General features: G+C 43.5%; 1 protein-coding gene across 1 annotated transcript in view; it reads right to left on the bottom strand.

The window, feature by feature from the left end:
* Positions 1-22,886, bottom strand: part of LOC112459960 — a 128,348-nt gene that overhangs the window by 97,249 nt on the left and 8,213 nt on the right. Inside the window, exons 5-6 of the mRNA XM_025024339.1 lie at positions 21,790-21,792; positions 21,247-21,503 (exon numbers count right to left, since the gene is read on the bottom strand). Of these exons, the coding sequence (XP_024880107.1) occupies positions 21,247-21,503; positions 21,790-21,792 (260 nt within the window). The remainder of the gene's footprint in view (positions 1-21,246; positions 21,504-21,789; positions 21,793-22,886) is intronic.

The raw sequence follows: 22,886 nt of genomic DNA on the forward strand, positions 1-22,886 counted from the left end.
GCGCAATGTTTTATTTACAACCGAAAAGGTACGGAAAAAATTCCATTTACGGAAATTTTACACCAAAATGATGCGTATCTAGCGTTTTAATTAAAAATAAAAGCAATACTCTAACTCGTTTTCTCATAGTGTTAACATCTCATTTTCATGGAAAATTAATACGGTGCTTTTCCCAAAATAATTCCTGATACATTTCGAAATGAGTTCTCTTTAAATGTAAAAGATAAGAATCTGAAGCTGCTCGTAGCGTTAATATCTCCTTTTCAGATATAAGTAATGCAGTGCCTTTCCCAAAATAATTCCTAATTTATTTCGAAAGATTTCTCTTTGAATGTAAAAGATAAAAATCCGAAGCTGTGAAACTTCACATTTTTCCTTATATAAAATTCATAATAATTTTTTTAGTTTTAATCAAGATTGATTTGAATCATAATATTCCTCGATAGAAATCTGTTATAAATGCATGTCACATATAAACGTTTGTATGAGAAAAGTAAATTCTGAAGCGTTTCAAGGTATTAGTCATAAATTACCGAGCCACGATTTACCGCAAAGCATGTCGTTTATTCTTTAAATGAGATAAGGCAAGGGAAATCGAAATTTCGTGTCACGAAATCAACGACGTGTGTCCTGTCGCTAAATAACTTTCTCTTGTCTGCCACTGAAGTGTCGTAATGGAAACACGATCGGTCAATTGGTAGTTCTGTTTGCGAGCTCATTTAGGTAACATAAATATAAAAAAAAAACGATAAAAAATGTCTCACGCGCACGCGTCTATTTCTCGGCCACTTAATTGTTTAGCGACACGTTTTTTTACGAGACGGGATGGCCCCCTATATTACTGCTAACGAGACCGTTAATGACGCACATCAAAGTAACCTCGAGTCTCGCAGTCGGGAGGATCCGAACCCCGGTGAACGAGTGTGTGTTTGGTGTTTCGACATTTCATTATCGACAAACTTTACGACGGTCTTTAGGGACTCGTCGCCGGCACGTGCTTCCTTTGAAATGGGACTAGTTCGTTTCGTCGTCGTTCCGCCGTTCGCGCGACACTTTCTCATTCGAAGGAGAGATCAAGGGAGAACAAAGTTTTCCACGTAAAAATAACGACGACTCCGCTGCTACCAGATGCTACTGCAATCGCCCATGACCTACCGCACCGAAGATTCAGCATCGGATCATCGAGGGAGATCGCGAGAGAAAGAGAGCGGGAGAACATGTTAACATTGACGACGCAGCTGGTACGGGTAATTATACTTTAATCAGTTCGTTTCTCTCTTTTTCGAGAATTTAATATCACTCATATATCCCACTGAACGAATCTGATTAAACGATTAAATGGAGAAAACTCAGTTTTTCAATTACCAAGGTTTTAAGGTTCTAAGAATATTTCTACGCGATGCTGATTTAACGTTTCGATCGGGAAAGGTGAATGTAATAAATCTGAGTCTGACCTAATTATTTGCCGGACGAAGGCAATCCATATCGATTATGTAGAGAATATCGGCACTGTGGATTTATTCGGCTGTAATGTGTTATTGTGGCCAAACAAATCGCTGTTAATGAAAACGCGAATATAAGTATTCATCCGATCGACCCTAATGAATAAATCGCGCGACAAACTCGATGGCAAAAATGTCGGTCAAGACACAAACAATCATTTAATAAACTGGCACACCGAGACGTAATCGCTATCCAAAAATAATATCCAAGATGTCGCAGGCGATGTATGTAGGATGTACAACGTCATGGAGTATCCCACAAAGTCTTCAGAGATTCTTAAATTTGAAATCGTTTCCTACGTTGCGAAAATTTAACGAGTCACCGTATGCACGCAGTAATAATTATATCTCATAAATGTATTCATTTTTCACAGAAACAGGAAACTTCGTATATTTGCATATATGTGGAGCGTGTGTGATCTATACCTTTCAGCAAACGAACAAATAATAAATCGTCTCGGAGATCAAGGGAAACGTGAGTTATTTGTACCGCCGTCTTCCATCTCCAGCCAATTACATTGCCCCGCACCGAAAACGTCGTGCATAATTTTGCATTTAAATATTTCACGTAGTATCGACGGGCATAATGTCTATATACGAACCACGATGAAACGTTAAACGTTACCTTGCCAACAACGAAAGCGCCGCGACTGTACCAATGTCGGGAAGCTCGCTAATTCCGAGCCTGCCTTTATATTCCCTTGAATTTTCTTGTCGGTATTAAGTACTACAATTAAGGCTACTCTGCCGAGGCCGAACGGATTAAATATCGGACATAGACGGTCGCGGGGTGTGTGCAGTTAAAAATAATACCATAAAATACGCAATATTTTATTTTAGTCCAGCCGCGACGAGTCGGGAAATTCAATGCTCCGCATTGCAGTCGAGAGATGCACTACCGAATCGCCTTAACTTAAGCTTAGTCCTCTTTAGCCCGCTTTAGCCGGCCACGTCGTATCTCACTTGCCACGTAGCAGACATCATTTTTCATCGTGAATGCGCCATCTCTCCACCGCGAAAACACCGCGCCGTGGCATAATGATAGCCGCGCGACTGCCGAGACTACTTACATTATTTAACTCTTTTACGCTTCGTCCGTATTAGCGGTAAGCTGGCTCCGACCCCGTACATCTTTCACAACAGCCGATAGAGGACAGCTTTATAAAGCACAGTGCGAAAACTTTTCGATAATAAAAACCGAAATTTAATATGTTTCTTTTAATGCACGATGTTCTTGTGTGTCACATATTCCTTAATATCATATAAATAACATATTTTTATATTACAAATTTCTTTATATATATATATATATATATAACGTTATATATATATATAACATTTATGTGTTATATATTACTTAAAGTTCATGATATACATGGTTAAACAATTAACTTTACATGCACAGCCATAAATACGCTCCGCACTATTTTATTTTGTTTGAAATGCGCTTGAAACTGTTCAGAATAGTTTCGTCGTAGTAAGACAAATGAGATTTTTTTGTGAGAGCGTAATTTACGTTGCAATGACCTGAAGGGGTATATTGTGTCGCTTGGCAACAGGTGAAGGACGTTAATTAAGAAGTTCGCGCGCCGGTATTTCAAGCAAAACCCGAGTCTCGGGGTGGTGTGGCGAGGATGCCCTCTCGTAAGGACAATTTACACGCAGACGTTTAACGCGATATGAATGTTGCGCCCGCTGGAACAACGTGTTAACAACGAGCCAGCTAACGAGGTGATCCGCCTTTGTGAGGCATGTATACGTTGACTAACCATCTATTTTGTGATACGTGAACACCTTCTGGACCGACGTTAAACACGTTATTCCAAGAATAATATCACAAACGCTTTTTACAAACTATTTCCGTGGTGAAAAAATTAGCCAGGTCTAAATTTCTCATATCGCTGTATCCACTTCCTGAAACTCCGATCTCTATCCGAAGGAAAATGGATTAGTCTTGGCACACACAGCGTGCATGCATCGTATACCTCTGGCAGCGGGTAAAACTTAATTAAGGAACTGTCCACGGTATTTCGGTCGAATTACGCGACACACGTCTCTACGATGCGGCGATACGGGCGCGAGTGCGTGGCGCGGAGCTATCGGAGAGTCGCGATCGTTGACCGTGCCGAGCTATTCCGCCGCCCCGGTCCGCGACGGAATTCGGTTTTTGCGCTGGCCAGTGTATCTACTCTTTACCTCCGACGATCCGTCCGCGCCACCCGTGTCTCGCGTCGCCGAGCCCCACGTGCGTATCTTTTCCCGCAGGCTTCCCGCCGGCTCCAACGCTCCGCGAAGCGCCTTTACGATTGGCAAAGAGAGACAAATGCGGCGGGACAGAAATTGGCCGTGGCATGTTGGAGACGGGGCAGACGGACGAGAGGCACCGGGAAGCCGATCGAGGAGAGAGAGAAAGAGAGAGAGAAAGAAAGAGAAAGAGAGAGAAAGAAAGAGAGGATGACGAAAACATGGAGTCGGACGGAGAGCCGCGACGTGACCGTGCCAACCTCGAGTTATTCGCATAAGCCGCCCCATCGGCCATTTTCCTCTTCCTTCCTACTCCGCCTTCTTCTGGCTCCTCCGTCTTCTCGAAAGGAGTCCGCGATTCAATTATATCCAAATTGCCGAAAGCTCCAAAAATTAATACGAGACTTCCGTACACGCTGACGCACCCGATATAGAATATGGCAAACGAGACGAAATAGAGAATACAATTCCTGTAAATATGATTTCATCACCCTTACGTTTCAATGCCGAGGCATCTTACACGCGCGATATAATTCACACGTGATCGTGGAAAATATCTAGATTATATGGTATATAGGTGCGAAGAAAATAAAGGAGTAGCGCGCCGGACGGGCTGGGAGTATGAAAAATGCATTTCGAGGTGGGATTGGTGGAGAATCGTATACGAGGAGAGTTTATCGCCACCGACGAACTAGGACAACAGGGTAATCCAATACGCATCCGTCGCGCCCGGCCGGTGCCGCGTTGAAACTTTCTGTTTTCCACGTAGAAATACAATGAGTTTCGGACTGACAAAAAGTGCCCCCCCCCAGGCCCCTCCCCCGCCTATCCTTCGGATGAAGAAGCCGAAAGTTCAAAGTTCCCTCGGAATTGACATCGGCACGTGCAGCTGTCGTCGATTGAATTCGACACGCCGATCTTGTTCACGGACGAAACGTTCATCCGGACAAGTATATGATTTATACAGCTAATGCGTTAATATTTCGGACCGATTAATATAAATAAATACGGATAAACAGTGTGTGCTTGCTCATTAGTCTGCTCCATTTGCCGTAAAAATACATCTGTTTTTCCGAGGAGAAGAGGTAACGGGCCCGCGACCGCGTCGAGGCTGCACGCGCGGCGAGACAAGAAGGTACAGACGGTGGAAAGAGGCAGACAGTGGACAGACGTTATATTTAGCGCGAGCACGTGGCGGCGCGGCCGGGTAGATCTCTCGCCCCTTACCCCCCCCGAGGTAGGTAGGTCGGCCGGTCTGTCTCCCGGAAAAGCTAATGGCAATGTGTGAGTACCTGTTGCCCCTGGGGACGCCCAGACATCGAGACCCCGTTGCTCCCTCCCTCCTCCTCTGTCTCTTGCACTCTGCAATTCGCTCCCAGAGCAAGTTGTACTTGCAGCAGCAGCGGCAGCATCACCGCCGCGCCGCCGCTTCCACCACGCGTCTCCCCCATAATCAGTAGAAATCGAAACCGTCACCGGGACGCGAAACGGGGGACCATCGTCGGAACGCCTTGGCTGTGGTCCAGGTTTAACTGCTTTTCATGAGAAATCCAGAGAGAGAGAGAGCGAACGGTCGGACCGATCGCTGACTTCTGATGACGACGACTACGCGTCGTTTCGCTAGATTATATTATTATAGCGCCGACAACTTTCGGCTAATGACGTCGCGTGTGTCGGATTAACGGTCGTCTCCTTATCCTCGACAAATCATCGAATCTTTTGATCGCCGTGCCAAATCGACTATTATTTATTGAAAATCGAAACGTCAGACTGACAAGCGAGAAATGCTTTCGAACCATGATTTCATCGCGCGCGGCTTCTTTGTAAAATCGCGATTTGAAATTTTCACTTCGTCAGCTTTGGCCGTATAACAACTATTTTAGCGAGTAAGTGTACTTTACCGAAAATATCTTGCATCAGTCGTTGACGAATTAGCAATGCAGCTATATATCTATCGCCCGCGGCGTATAGAAGCTATTTATTTAGCACACACGTGACACCCTTTGATCCAGTACGGTTAGTATACGAACACATTCATGGCACCGGCCACACACCTATTCGTCGTCGTCGCGACCGACGGCCGTAACGATTCCACATTAATTCATTCCACGTTTTATCTTCCACGTTTCGTTTACACTTGCGGCATTATGCCGGACAAACCAACGAAAAAAAATTAAGCACATCAGCGCCGCGTACACGTCCAACATCATCCAACAGATAATCATCGTCCAGAGTTATTACAAAATAAAATTGTAATAACTGCTAATAAATACTTCAAAAATAACTTTTTTATAAAAAAAAGATTTTGAACTTATTGTTAGAGTAAAATACTCTGAATAAGAGAGATATGAAGGGACTCGAAACTTTCGCTGTTGCGTTTTCCATTCTTACTTTTCGTACGAAAAGAAATTTAAAATCTGTTGCAAAACATAATTTATTATAACACCATTGTCGCTTTCCAGTTCAAGGTCCATTCTTTTTGGGTTAGCTCTTGGCGTCGCAAGGACAGAAAAAAAAGAGAGAGAGGGGGAGAGAGAGAGAGAGATTACGCAAGTGGACTATGACGTAAGGACACCGTTACATTGGGATGATATTACGCAGGTAGAGAATGCCCGCGAGGCTTCCGATTAAGCGAAAGTAATTGCCACGCACGGTCTCCGGTGGGAGAGCCCGAGATTGCCTCGTACAAATTCCAGCCGGACGTTTCCCATCGCGCGATGACCTATTAACTCCGCCATATCTTGACCGACATACCGCCGAACGCTGTTTTCGACACGGGCGATCATAATTCATACGTCACTATACGAAACTGCTGTCGGAGGGCTGCTTTATTGTCGCAATTGATCAATCATCCCGATCGATTCGACATGTTTTACGTCATCCTTCATTCGAGATCGGCGAACAATACAAATCTCTCTCGCGTTGAAATATAAACAATTTCCGCCACATTACTGTCGCTTCAGAGTTCATTGGGTTCACTCCACCACGTTCTGTCGGCGCCGCGTGATGAAATTTCGTACAACGCGTATACGCGCCAATTTATTAACCCGGCGCCGCGGCGTATGTTGCATGTCGGGTTCGCAGGCGAACATACATTACGCCTGTTCTTTTTACCTAAACTTCTCGTACAGTTCATCTTTTATCTTTTTCTCTCCAACGTGAAAAGAAAAGGAGGAAAGATGAACCGTGCGAGAAGTTCAGGTACAAAGAACAGGTCTATTGTAAGCCAGAATATATAAATACCTCTGTAGGCGATGATTAGAATTAGCTTTGAACTGCCTTCGCTTTGTGCGACGTGTAATAATTCAGAGCTTTCGTATAAGTCCATAAAGTAGAACTACTCGTAACTAGATTATCGTCGCGTCGCGAGTTGTCGGGTTGTCAGTTCGTTGGCGAAGTATCGACGAAATTATCTGCGCGCGATGACATGTGTGCTCGCGAACTCCGCAATCCAAATCTCACCTCTAAGCCTTGAAACGCATTAATAGTTATGCAGAACAAGATTATGCGCAAACGCGAATGGGTAAATAATTAAAACCGTGTCACTTAATTACCGCGATTTATTATAGATGATAGACGAGTGTCTAAATATTTAAAGGAATAAGACAGAAACATGTATGAAAACACCATGAACATTCCTGTTTTATCAATTGCTGCGGAAACACCTGCGCGTTCTAGCCGCAGTATATAAAATGTAGTTCCGTATAGTTCTCGAGCCGAGCGGTTGTTTCGCGCGAGGAAATTCTTGCCGCTTTACAGCCTCCGGTGTACCTTCCCGTTTCGCGGATGCAGATTGTCGCGTAAAAAAAGCGAAGATAAAAAAATCAAAGAAATAAAAAAAAGAGCATACAGAGAGCCCGAGTCGCTGGACCGAGACCCGGCATCGGGGCGGTCGACTTTCACTACTCATGCGAGCTGTGCGAGGCTGACCGGCTCTCTCGCGCGTTGAAATTCACACGCGCGGATAAGCGAAATAGAAAAAAAAAAGAAAAGGGGAAAAAAGAGCAAAAGTGGAAAAACCGGAAATCAGACCGTGCGCGGAATGTCGAATCCACCCCGCGTCGCCGCGCGCCGTCCACAGTTACGTGAGAGACCCGCCGTTAAACGTTACAGAAACAAACGCGAGCGTGATATAACGTTATTAGTACCGGCTGGCTGGTGTACCGGGAAACTGCGTGGCCGGGGGGGCCGCCTTCCTACACAATTAATTTACTCGCCTCTTCACGGACCTGTCAGCGTCGCCCGCCGAGCCGAAAAAAATTGATTAGGCATGCATACGTGGCGTAGCGGTTTTTTTGCGCACAATAGACGCGGATATTGTCGATCAAGAATCGCGGTGATCACCGTTAATCACTGGTCACGTTTTAACACGTTATTTAATGCGAAAATATTACCCGTTTGCACGGGAACGCGGAATTTCATATGGTTTTTTTTGTTGTTCGCGGCGCGCGTTCAGCGACTACTAAGATATTAGCTTCTTGATGGATTATCCAGCAAAAGTGGCTGAGATGTAGTCGCCACTTCTCTCTGATCTTTCCCGATGTCACGCTTGGAAGGAGACCGATGTGAATTTATTTTTATTATTATCGAAGCACACGGAAAGCACGCGATTCTCTCTCCGTCTCTCGATAACGCCGACGAGAAAAATGCTCGTAGCCGAGAAATATCTACGACGTGAATCGATGGAATCGCGGAGGGCACGTGGATGTATAAGCTCGTGGATCGCGGCGGAAATTCGCGGAATCTTCGAAGCGCGACGCTCGCGGATCATACCGGGATAACCGAGCGAGGCGGAAATCGAACTTCCCTCGGACGTATCCGTCCTGGATGGGGGATATAAACGATGTCGATGGCGGGATCCCGCGATCGCGAACGACCGAGTTCTCGGTACGGAATGAAAGGCGAAGTTCGCCCGCAAAAGTCGTTAAACGAGTGATAACAATGCTCGAGTTGGCACTATACGTTCGACGGAGCTCTATAAATTCGGCAGTCACGGCCACGCGTGCTCCACACCGCGCGGACGCTATTTTCAGCTTCGTAAAAACTCACGCGGAATTGTCGGAATTATGGTTCATGAAGTAACGAGGGCGCGTGCTCGATGAAAATATGTTTGTGTCCCCCGAACCCCCGATGCCCGTGCGAACCCGCCGTCATTACATCCGCTTCCCTTAGTTTCCGCGATATCCTATTGTCCCGGGGAATTCTACAAATCTTTTCAAACGTGTAATAAGTAGATAAAAGATGTAACTTTGTAAACGCACGATTAGATTTGATCTCACGATCGTTCGCAATTTAGTCAAGCACTATTGACTTCGGATCGGTTTCTTCGTCGTATATTTTATATTCTTTTACGCAAAATGGAGTAATCCTTCTGTTCTGCGCTATTAATTATTTAAACTCTCTAGTCCAGCAATTAGTTCGTTGCACAATATCTTAACGCGGCTTACATCCGTCGCAACAATAATCGCAAAATTTACGCCTGTATAATTGCGTTTCCATTGAAGAACTTAGCTAAAACCATTCTTGAAGTACAGTTTAATAACTAGATCTTAAGAATCAATTTGATATTCGTTACGCCATATTGCAATCGCGATTTAATAGATAAACTCGGATAAAGTTTGAGACACAAACTGAGTTTTACTTCTCACGTTTCATTAATCAATTTTTGAAAGGAATATTTATGTATCTTAATAAATTCTGAAACTCGTAGCATTTTTCTCGTATTATAGCAGAGAAAAATGAAGAGAGAACGATTACCAGTGAAAGATGAAAAATCTTAGATGCTAATCAGTTCATAAAACAAAGCATAAAATGTGCGGTAACAATTCATTTGTCGAAATATAAAAAATAAAATATTTAATGGGATTTTATTTTACAAAAGATTCAATTTCGAGACAATAACAATTCTGCCGACGCGTTACCTTGATGATATGTGTTATTATTCGTATGCATTGTCTCTACAACAAGTCAACGCGCTATCATTCGCTTCTTGACAATGAAGAGAAAAGGAGAGGATAGCGATCACTTCACGCGCGATCGTATCAAATAGCAGAAAACTAAACGTGATTATTTTTTAATTAGCTATTATTAGTCCGATTAATTAACTCTAATGATAAATCCGTTGATAAATCGAAGCAAGTATTTCGTAAAAATTATTTATTCCACGAAAACGAAGCGAAAAGAGATGAAAATTACAAATCATTGTTTTATCGCGATATTGGCGCATATTTACATGAATTGTAACAACTGTTTTAACGACTAGATTTGAATGTATTATACCTCGCAATGCGTTCTGAATTTTTCGCTCTTCTATAAATGTAATTTGGATACTCATTATCTTTGGAATAATAGCACGAAATAATATATGTACGAGTCGTCGAGTGATTTAAATGAGTACCGTAATCAGACCTCAGGCCCATATTTTGTATTCAATTGCACGGCATAAATTCGGCGTTTATACATCGTGATTTGTTAAAATCCTCCGCTATTTGATTTTTCGCTCGATGGGTTGATTTGCGAGATTTTCGAATATTGAACGGATCGTAAAATTTCGTATTTTTTAAAAGGTATTTTTTTGGTATTATTTTCGCGATTGCATTTCAACGGAATGTACAATAGTAAAGTGCGTTCGATCAATGTGGAAAATGTCGAGCAAAGTGTCATACGATTACCTCGTAACTCTGGTAATTAATATGTGATCGTAATTGACCGGATTTTTACAATTGTGTACCAATGCAACGAAAAAATCTGACAGGGAAGGAAGCATTGAGCAGCAATCATGAGATAAATTATTTCATATTATATATAATATTTGTTATTAGAAAAAATTAATTATTTATGTCTATTAAATCCTGCGGATATTATTTTATGCGCGGTCAGCACAGTTATTAATTATTCGCAACACTACTATATTAATTATTCGGAGTATAATTTGATATTAATTATTCGGAGCCAACTATAACTTACATACGTTTCTATCTTTCAGGTCAGTTTTATCGTAATCACACAATTCTGCCGCTGCACATCGTATCGGTGAGAATGAAATATTATTCTTTATTTTACCACAATAGATTTGTGTGAAAATTAGATCGGATATATGTATATAATATGTACATAGTACATATATGCGCATAAGTGCAAAGTTCAAAGTAGAATATGGATAAATTTAACATTTCATAGAGATCTAGCATCTGGGAATAAATGTGTGAACCATAGAACAGTACAAATATCTAATCTCGGAGTTAGTACAATCATTAATTTATTGAATATATCAAATACAATATTTTCGAGAAACATAAATGAGAGCATCGTGGAGAAGATGTAATATACTAATAATATTTCATTAAACCATTTTTATCATATATATATGTAGTAAATTATAAAAAACTATTTTTTAATTTAGTTTATTGCTCAGATAATCAATATAATGAAAAGTGAGGAAAAAAAGAGTAAAATAAAATTATTTCAAATATAAAAAATTGGCATTTTTAAAATATAAAATTTTTATTTGAATATTTTCGTGATATTCATGGTTAATAAAAATTCGAATAAGATATCTATACGGATATCTATGTATACTGTATTATTTATCTATATAAAATAAAAATATAAGTTATATTTATATAACGTATATAACATTTGTTATTTCAGGTACTACACTCTATTTTTCTCTTCCAATATTGTTTTTATAGAAGATATCTATATTTGATTTCTACTTCCAAGATTAAATATTATGTAAGCTGGTATAATATAAGAAAGTAATATTTAGATATTTCTCTTATATGCATTTCACAAAGAATTAAAAGAGGAACAGAAAATATTTTGACGTTAGATAATATGTTCCGACCAATTTATTAAAAAACACACTAACATATCAAGTACATCTATTTTCATAATAAATAAGCCGGTTTTATTCTAATTCTTTTCATAGCCTGTCCATTTTTATTGATAATTTGACTTTATATCATTTGAAACAAAAGTTTGATTGCAAGATCAGTAATTATCTCACCGACCAGTAATTATCATAGTATTGCGGAGTATTCTACACTCGGAATATTTTATACTTATGCATTTTAATAGTGTCAGATTTTACGTAGAAAGTATAAAATATTGACTATTTTTTAATACAAAATCAGCTGAGTATATTCCTAATTAATCTCTAATCAAAATGTGAATATTAAACTGTCTGTGTCTCAAGATATGAAATGTTTTTCTTACACGAAATTTAATAATTGTAAATACTGGCCGTATTGTACCAACGTTTGCGACTTTTGTCATGAAAGATAAAATCGATCCGTTTCCACATCTCCGCTACTTCTTGCAACATCGTCGATCCAGTTCCATCAATATAATTTATATCGACATATAGAGTTATAGACTCGAGACATATAGGAGAATGTGCGACAGAATTTATCTCTGTAGCGCACGCAATCTCTCCTCAGAATCTTTCGCGACTCTTACATAAGAATCCATTGCGCAATAGAATATTTGCGCCATGTAACGTTAATTATGAGTTTTAGAGTAGTAAAAGCGAACCGCGTCGAAACAAACGAATCTAAAATAGCTGGACGGAGGGGCTACGACGCGTCCGTGCGGATGCCAGCTTGGGAAAATTACGAGAGAGACGGCGGAGATGGCGCGGATAAATCAGGAAACGAAAATGTCTTCTTATTGTCAGAGACGAGCACGCGGCTTTTTGACGAAACGAATGAAGAACGAAGACGCCTTCGCGTCTCCGATTTCGACGTTTTCGAAGCGTCTTTTAACGGGGAGCGAGCGGAATGGCGCGGCGGGTCGCGCGATGCGTAAAGAGCCACCGGGGCATACAGTACAGAAATAGTTGGACCTAACGGACCGCAGGGTGGCCTGCCGCTCACTTCCAAGACGCGGGACGGACGGTCCACATACGGCACGTATGTACGTATACCTTCCGCCCGCGGAATAGCGGCAACGCGCGACGGCGGCGATAATTATAAACACGACGGGACGTACGCGAGTCGCGCCGCGCCTTGCCGCGTACCCTCGACAAAAGGGAGTCCTATGTTCCTATTTTATCCCCGCGGGGCTTTCTTTTACGACGTGCGTGTTGTCGCGGGACGCCGCTAATACGAGCTAATAAATCGCCCTCCATGAATCATCGTAGTTCTCCCGAAGACGCGCGCGCGTGTGCCTTTTGCTCCTATAACGCATACGGCGGATTTAACCGCTCGTGTAACGACGCCCGGTATCGCTCGTACTTACAGTATCGAAGAGCGACGAGATGTTCGAGAATTCTAGCGATCAACAAAAAGCTGTAATGCTTAATAAGATGACAAAAGCCCGCATCGTGTTAACGCGTGCGCACATCAACCGCGCGCGCGCGAGACGCGGGGAAATGAGGTTTCAACGATAATAAAATAATTTGTTTACTGTGCCGCGTGTGTGTGTGTGTGTGTGGGTGTGTGTATGTCGAGCACGCTGGTTAACATAATTTCGGCGGTGTGGTCGCGCGGCACAATGAGCATGCATACGTCAAACAGTAATGCGATGTACATACCGGCGCTACAATAAACGCGCGCGCGTGACAATATGGGCACGGCGTAAATATAGTAATCGTCTAATTATAATGTGACGCCAGCGGAAGAGCGTAAATTCGGGAATTCTTCCCCGGTGGACATCAATTGCAGTCAGATTGCGTCGCCCACGCGAGGCGATTTAAACTGATTTAGGATAAACCGTGTGTTGCGCGGGAAGGGGGAGGAGAATATTCCCACGGAAATGTGCGGTCTGTCGTACCGCGCGGGTGGGGATCGTAAATCAGCTTCTCACCCATCACGTTCCTTTACGCATTGCGCCCCGCGTGTGACACACGTGCCAAATTATATTCGCCGCCCGCTCACACCGTGGGATTTCGCCATTTCGCCGATTCAAGCCACCTATCCTTCCCGCCGCGCCGTCCCGATTTCACGATCCCGTTTTACGGGAATTACGAGCGGAAGAGCTAGCTTCAAACTAGCAGGATTATGTTCTAATTTGATACCAAGTGATTAACATCTTCACTATCTCGTATGACGTAATAATGAGCGTACGAAACGTACATATAATATTAAGCTGGGTTATATACCTGTGCTTTGTTAAATATTTAAGGATGAAATTTAAACCATATGTTATACCTTGAATTAAGTATATAACATTTTGTTATTTTTAACCGTGTATGCCATGTATGAAGTTTATTATTTTAACACAAAACGGTATTATTTTCACTCCATTGGTTTAGTTAAATTAACACATTTTGAGTGGCGACCCACAGAAATGGTTGAAAATAACAAATTGAATATAATTTGACACTACGAATTTAACAGTGTAGCAAAGCGTGTAAGCGTATATTAGACACAACGAACCGCCATGGTCGTCTATTAAGTTAGCATAATCAAATAAACTAAATTAACATTGCGCGGACACCGTGTTTTTGGAGCACTCACCCGGACATCCTAAGACTTTTAAATCCAAGGAATTTCTGAAATCTGTGTTACAAGAAATCTATAAAAATTCATATATCATCTTTAAGGTTTCAAAAAGTAATTTCTATACTTACATAGGATTTCTATGCTTACATGTATATGTTGCAATTTTTTTCCCGTTCCCGTAGAAATCGTAAATAAAAAATCGGCTGTGTCTTAAAAGGCCCACGGTGTTCGCACAGTGTTAAATTAATAAAGAGCCAATATAATATAGCGAACCTAAATTTAGAAGAGAGTGCAATGCTGCAATCAAATTATTAGAGCGGAAATGCTATAAAGAAACCATTCCGAGTAGCCGTTGTTGAAACGCGACCTAATGGCCTTCCGGTTGGACGCGTTTACGCTCGGACATATGTGAGAATGATAAGTTTCGTCGCTGACATCCTATTTGAACCACCTATTTACCACGAAGTTCCATTTATCCACGAAGAAGCTGCCGTTTGCGCAACGGTTTACTCTCGGTTAAACATATCATAAATAAAGAACGTCGCGTCGGCGATTTATACGCCGTACGTTCTAATCGCTCTCGAAAGTTTTTCCGCATTACACGTCCGCGTGCCAGATCGCGACTTGCTTATATTCGTGCACGTGCGATACGTATAATACGTGATCCGTCGCGACCTTCCTGCTTATCTTCAATGCCACCTCCCGATTCGCGAGCCGCACAGATCGAATCTCTTTCGCCACGGGGTGTCGACGCGCCAAAATTAGCAGGTGCAGCGCCCCGACGTATAAACATTTTATGCCCCGACGATGTTCGAGTTTTCCCCCCCAAGGACACCGGACCGCTGACTGACCGGAAATTACCGGGAGTTAACCGCAATTAAAACTACTAATTCCAATTTTAGATTGGCAACGAGAAAGTGCGCGTTTCGCAGTTAATGGGAAAAGTCACAAAATTGCCTGTTTTCTTTTAGCATTAATGTCGCCGGCTACTGAATTATTAATCATTATATGTTCCCGGCTTCGCGCAGCGATGATTGGAGATGTGACTTCTGGTATATCAACGGCACGACGTCTGCAGCCGGAAAGTTACGATTCCAAGACTCGTAAGAAGCTTATGGTCTTCTGCGGCTTGAGATAGATTCCGAACTGCTCAAGCACGACGATACGTATATCACCTAAGAAAATCCAGAAGCGACGGCTGGCACGCGAACGTGACCTTGTTCAATGTAGATAAAGTTCTTCCCCCCAACTCCTAAGAAGCCTCTCCGTTATCCACTAGATAGAAAGATGGTTATCTAAACACAGTCGTTGAACGCGATTTGTGGACGGATATTGTGGTCATCGCTCAGCTTTAACTATTATCATCGATCGTCCCGACAGTCGCATCTCCTGATCGAAATCTCGGCGGTAAGGAACCGAAACGTCTATTAAAAGCTCGCACTATTCCGAACGAAAAATACGCTTACAATAATATATAGAAACCAGTTTCTTATATTTTTTCTTTTTTTTTAGCGACACACTCGGAGACATTACAACATGGTTGATATTTTAATATTAATATACGATTCATCATTTCTGGAAAGCAGAATTCATCGCGACTTTCGTCATCCCAGGCAGGATTAATTAACCTTTTAATTTCGCGAAAGGTACGACGCCACTCCACCGGCTGGGATCTTATTTTAGAACTTGCGACGCCTTATCCGGCACGCAAGGTGTAACTTATGAATAATTTAGCGAACGTATTATTCATGAGCGAAGAAAGAAATAAAAAAAATTGCGTTTAATTGTACGCGCGATACACAACTCGATATAAATCGGATGGATTTGTCGCCAATTATAGCTCTTTTGGTTTTGCCAAGTTATTAGCTCTCTTTAGTATTTTTCGTACGGTCGTTAGTGTCACTATTGTCCCCTGTTAAAACAGAATTAAAATTGCGTTATTTGTACGCGCAATTACACGCGACAAAGCGCCTTTAAGCCGTTAGAAAATAGCGTTCACCTGGGGGAGGGACAAAAAAATTGAAGTTAATAGGCCGTTCTTTCGGAACGGGCGGACTGTAAAAGGCTTAACAAAGCGGTCGGGATCACTTGTCCCCCCTCCCCCGTTCCCTTTCCCCATTCGATATTGCTCGTCGCGTTGAGCCGACCAATCTGCAATTTGCCTTTTTCCTGAACGCGATTCCATCCGCGCGCGTGCTATTTCGAAAACCCAGTCCAAAACCCGCAGTATATAAACGCCGCCATGAAAATCATCGCGGTGGTACACACACGACGTGTGTCGCGTGTATAAACCGATATGTCGCGCGAGGTCTCTTCGGTAGCGCGCAATTTCAATTCCACAGATACGAAATACAGCCCCGCGAATATATATACCCGCGTCTGCAATTTATCGGGCTCCAAATGCACCTGCGAATGCGGGACGATCGTTTTGCCGATTATCACGGTCGGATCAAATGCACGGACGCGAGACTGAGGCGGGGGGAGCTCTTAAATTCGGCACGCCGCGGCCGCGCAGGTAATTACGTTTTCCTCGCGACAGGTGCGTACGTATCTCATTCTGGCGCATATACGCACCGTAAACAAAATTGCGCTGTTTATGATTGTCGCGCAGCGGCACTATAAACGAGAAACGCGGACTACATTGCGTTTTACTGCGTTTATTGGCCGCTAAATAATCTATTTCTCTCTTCGCGTTTACACGCTCCGCGCGCACACGCGCGGAGAGCGTGCGCGCGCGAGCGCGTGCGTGTGTGTGCGCGCGCGCGCGCCTCTTAGAGACGAGACATCGTGCATCCACGGACCTAAAACCCGAAATAAACCGCAGCTGGAGCTGCCTAGATCTCTTCCTTTGCCGCGCCAGCAACAACGCTTTTATTGATCTATCGCCCGCCAATTTCATCATTGCGCCGAGATATTCGAAAAATTTCGCTGTAAACGTCGTCGCCCGCGTTAACCGTTTTATGCACCGTAAATGTCTGGCATCAATCATTCGCCTCTCGAGTTAGTTAACCATCTTCGCTACCGGGAGGGCGGGGCGGGAGACGCGAAAAATATGAAGGGTGATGAGAGAATTCCTCTCTCTCTTTCTCTCTCTCGGCAAATTCAGAATTTATCTTTCCACGACGGAAATTTTAATCGTATGCATAAAGGATCGAGCATCTCGATAACGTAGGTGCGCTAACGTGTAATAATAGTGGCTAATATTGGCGTGTATTTACCTCGCCATGGATTATCGAAGGCACGGTGCAAATATATCGTGATTTACGATCTGATAGTTAAGCGGCAAGTCAGCGCGCGAGGCATGATATTTCATAGCCAAGCGCATTTTCTCTAGGCAGCGCTAGGCAAGTTAATTTAATCTTAAAAGCAAGCTAAATCACGTGACATACCTGTCGTCGCGCTGATTAATACAGAGCGGACAATATATACGATGCGTTGTAAAACATTTGCGTCACACATAATAGCCAACTGCCTACGCACGTCAGAAAATTTTCAATTTTATTCGACTCTGCACTCTTAACTATTTCTAGAGAAATTAAATTGAAAACTATTTTACGCGGCTCTCAACTTTTGTATAATATTTTTAAAAGATTGGATAGGCTTTTCGCTTTTTTTGATCCGGATTACAAAGAACGATAAATATCTTTCACTTTCGAGTGTTCACGAGATAAGAGATCCTGTTAAAGTAAATTAATTTGTTCATCGGGATCGCCAGGCGAAACGGAATTGAAATTAAATCCCGACGAATCAGGTGACTCGTGTGTTTTAATTGCTGGAAACCCGACGAAAGCGCGCGCCGAAGCCGCGACGTGTTGCGGCTTCGCTTATTTTATCATCGAAACGTGTCGTCGCGATCGCGGTCGATAATATTTAACTTTCGGTGCACCGAGCAGATAGGATTCATCCGACCGCGTTCGTCGCTTATCAAAATTTGACCGGCGACACGTGTCGGCCGCCGCCGTCCGACGGACGAGTCGAACAAAAACCGGGGGATGTATATTTAGTGCACGGCGAAACAGGTGATATGACACGACGCTTCGACAGCCGCCGCGTCCGTCATTAATGCGACGCGACATTGCGAAGAATAAGCGATTCGTTGAGTTCGCAAAGCAAATGGGCAAATGGGTCTCTCTCTCCGTCTCTCTCGCTTCTTCTTCGTCTCTCCCTTGTTCCCCGTCCCACCGGGATGCACAATTATGAGTTTTGGCAGCGCCACGTCGTCCCGCTTTAATCGGTTTGGAAAATCTCCATGCGTTGTTTAAAGGCAGAATGACTGGCGGTGGCTTGGCATAGATCAGAAAGCGACTGCGATATTCGTTTTCGCGCACGCACGTTCACCGGAGAAAAAATTCCATTATCTCCCTCATGGCATACTTCGGCACGAGTGTATACAGAAAAAGCAGCCCCTCATTAAGAAACAACTGCAAAGAAATCGACACACTCGCGCGCGGAGTCGCTAATGAGGAAATTTAGAGCGAGCGAGAGCTCTAGGAAAAGAGAAGAGGCAAACTGCGACTGCTCTCTGTATACTGACGAGTATATAGAGAGAAAAAAAAGGAGCAGGACGTTTTAGGGCTTCGACGGAAGCGGCCGAGAACAGTAACTCGCAATACGTCCCGGTCCCGCGCCGATGCTTTTGACCGGCGCGCACACACGTACGCACGCACACACGCGTACGCGGGATGTTATTTGCAGCCGCGAGGCAACCGTTTTCTGGTCCTCTCGAATGATTGATCGTTTTCACCGTTATACATCGTCTTCCGTCTCTCATATTCTGTTTCAACATTTCGCCCTTTCAACCCCCGCCGTCGTAATTCCATCTCGTTTCTGCATAGCTATCCGCTTGCCTCTCTCTTAACTCCCGCGTGTTAATTATCATGCATAATTATACGTATATTATTCTTGCGTTGAGGTATATCAATGTGACGACAAACAATCCACACATTCCCCGAGAGAAATATTCTTTCGTTGTCGCGGTCAGCAATGCAGCGCGGTCGCCAAAGACGAGATCTCTTTAAGCACCATGTTAATTAAACATTCACGTGGCCGGTTACACCGCGACCCCGACTCTCCTCGCATAAATTTTCTCGCGCTCGAGCGGTCTCACCTGCTCTCGTAGTCGCGACTATTCTTATCGGACCTGCGCTCGTTTCCCACGCGCATTGCACGAACCGACTACTATCTCGGATGGTTATTTTTGCTTTTTGCAACAACTTCGCAACTCCGGAGCGAGGATATTTTCGGAAAGTACTGCCGCGCGCGACACATTGTATGTACGCGTTCGGTTGCGACATTTTATCTCGGCGCTATCGGGCGCCACGACACGACGACGGTCCTCGCGAACGAGCGAACACGCGACCTAACAAGTAACCGAGAGACACACCACGGAGATGGTGCCGTAGATATTCCCGAATACACGTAGGAACGCGATGCGATCGCGATACGACGGAGGATATGCATTATGCGCGAATCGCTCATAATCGACGTTACGAAGTGGATTTATAAGATGCCGCTGTCGGACGTCATCGATCCTGCTCGAGAAAAATTGAAATTCGCGGGTTCGGATATTGTTTAAACGGACCTGTTATACTCCAGCGACATGCACGGCGACGTTTCCACGTTAATAATAAATATATAAAATTTCCACACCGCGATAGCTTTTGTCCGCGTGAAAAGTAAAATTTTTCTTTTTTTTTCGCCGCACACTAATCACATTCCCGTTTCACGCGGGAAAAAACGGGAAATCCTTTCACGATAATCCTATTGTAATATGACACGACAATCATTTATACAGCGCGATAGAGATACTTGTCGCGGTAATAATTCAACCACGATTTTGCGCCCTACACCGGAGACAAGTATTTCAGAAACGAGCGATTATGACGTGGGTGCCTTTGAATAATATATTTTACCAAAGCTCCCCGAGCGAGACGTCTCACACGCAGAGCGGAAAGCAATCAGGTATTAAAGCGTTTGTGCAGCATGGTATCGGACTTTACTGCATCCAAACGAGAGAGAGAGAGAGAGAGACAGAATGAGACAAAGAGAGAGAGAGAACGCACGGGAGCCCCTTGCGACTGAAAGAAAAATGTGGAGCGGAATAATTTAATCCGCCGCCATGTGATCGACCGTAAAGTCGTGCTTTAAAATCGTTCCCCTGACTTTTTTTTATCGTTCCTCGTTTTCTAACGGCGACCGACATCGAGCCAGAAGCCAATCGAAGGAGGCTTCTCCAGTCCCGCGACAATTGCCAACACGCACATAGGCTGCTACTTTATTTGCTAAATACGTTATAACATGAAGCGTTTTCGCACATCTCGCGTAACTTTTAGGTCATGCGCGGCACGCCAATTTACGTTCGATCAAGTATAAACGCCGCACAATTCGAAGGTGCAGAACCGTTTGACCTTGTATCACAAAGTAAATGATTCTTATTAGATTAATATGCGAACATGTGTAGCCAGATTATTCGTACGATCGGAGTTGGATTAAACATATCCAAACGAACCGGTTTTTAATTATTCTACTACTATATATAGCATGAGAAAGAGCGTTTTAAAATTCGTTCATGCATCATCGTATCGCAAAAACAAAAGAAACAAATTAAATGTAACTAAAATTTCCCGTAAAATAGCCGCGGTAAAGAAAAGATAACATATAAAATATTTAATCGGTGTATTTCGATATCAATTCGATAATTAACAAGCATAATTCAAGCCGAGTATATTCATGAGAGAAACGAACTACTTAACGGTATTTTTTACTCGGCAAATCAAACCGGCACGTTCGAGAATTATATACATGTCACCGTAATAAATTACAGATTACACTCCGCGTATGTCGCAATTTTCAAAGAAACCGAAGCACAACTTTCTTTTTACGGAGATATTATTTGACTTAGGCGCAGGATGTGCGATTGCGATATTCCAGCAACATTCGAAAAATATGTAAGCGGCTGTCGCAACTGAGCCACTTCGTCATGTAGAATCGCCTCGTTAAACGAGTAATATTGCGTATACAGAAGCTGTATATGAAAGTCGAATGTCGTTACTCACCTCTTCGTCGGAGGGCGGCTCCTCGTAATCCGAGAACGTGTTCTTGAAGACGAAGATGCAGTCTGACGGATCTTCGAAGTGACGCGTGTTACCGAACTGCGTTTGTCCATCGACGGACTGCGTCGGTGCTGCGGTCGTCTCCACCATGTCGCGAGACGCGTCCGTCAACGGTGACTTCGTCGTCGTGCACTTCCACTCGGCCCTAATTAGCGCCTCGACTCGTCGAGAAGGCAATTCGAACGCGCGACCGCGGAAAACTGTAAAAAAAAAACAGAGAAAAGCGAACATTAGCATACGTGTATTCGATGTTTTAATCAGTTATTCTTTCTTTGGCTACGTTCCGATATTCACTGCCAGAGAATCTATAGTTTACGTCGTGTACACTATAGATTTTTAGTACTGGCATGGTGAATTATCGGAACGTAGCCTTTAAACCCGTTGAATATTGCGAAACAATCGGCAATCAAACGAGCACGAACAATAAATGAATGAGCAATTGCTCGCCAATACTTGCGGTGCACTCATTTTTGCAATTATCGAAACAAGCTGTGTTCGCTCGTGTTTGTTCGCGCTCGTTTGGTCCGGGTTAAATTTTCGATGCAATTAATTTTCGTTTAGGAAAGCTTATATAGAGGCAAAAGAGGTAAAGTTACACGACAGCTTAATTAACTTTTGGTTTGTCAACAAAGAATATTGTAGAAACCCTTTATCTGTTTACAGTGGATGTGCTACCTTTAGTAGACTTTGCAAAGCTAACACGTTCACGTCGAGCGTATTTTAGCTGATTTTTCATTCACGCCGGATTAAATGACTTTACATGAAAAAGAGCAATAAAATACTGAATTTATAGTATTGAGTTGCATAAAAACGTGATATATATATATATATTTGTTTGGCAGTCGCTCCATGACAATCACTGATCGCAAAACGTAAACAAAAAACTCAGCGTCAGTCATCAGTCATCGATGACCGTCATGGTGGTAATTTAAATGTGCATAATCAGAATCCGTGTTCAACGACGATAGAAGCGCTTGTTGAGAACTTATAACGGATCAACCATCTTTTTACTTTGAAACTCATTTCGTTTTCCTGGAAACCTGGATCCCCCGGGATAGATACGGAGGGGGAGAAGCGTTAAGTTGGAGGCTCGTAATGAGGTATATCCCACGTAACGGCGCCGCCGTGACATTCGATCGGCGGCGAATCTCGGTCGCCGCGCAAAACGCCGAGAAACCCGTTCATTTTTGTTACGTCGCCTTACCGTCATGAATATGCATCGCGTGTCCGCGCGATACATCACGAGTACGCGGCCGCGTTTAGCGCACTGCCAACGACAGGCCCGCGCCCCCTTCCGCCCCGTCGCGTCTCTTCGCCGTCCCCACCCCCCCCGCGATTAATATCGAAGCGTGACGGGGGGCGGCGCGGTTTTATCTCGCTCGGACGACGGAAAACGCGATTAATCATTAGCGGGACGAGACAGCGAGAGAGAAAGAGACGATCGAGAATCGATGCGCTCGGGCGCGCGTTGGCGCGAGTGACGTTTCATTCATACGTGCGCCGAGCGCACGTGTCAACGCGCGCGAGCACATGGCCGGCGCGACAAAAGGGGGGAGGGGAGCGGAGCGGAGCGGGGAAAAGAA

This window comes from Temnothorax curvispinosus, unplaced genomic scaffold, assembly GCF_003070985.1.
Source record: "Temnothorax curvispinosus isolate PA1 unplaced genomic scaffold, ASM307098v1 QBEX01010269.1, whole genome shotgun sequence".
Taxonomy (NCBI): Eukaryota; Metazoa; Arthropoda; class Insecta; order Hymenoptera; family Formicidae; genus Temnothorax; species Temnothorax curvispinosus.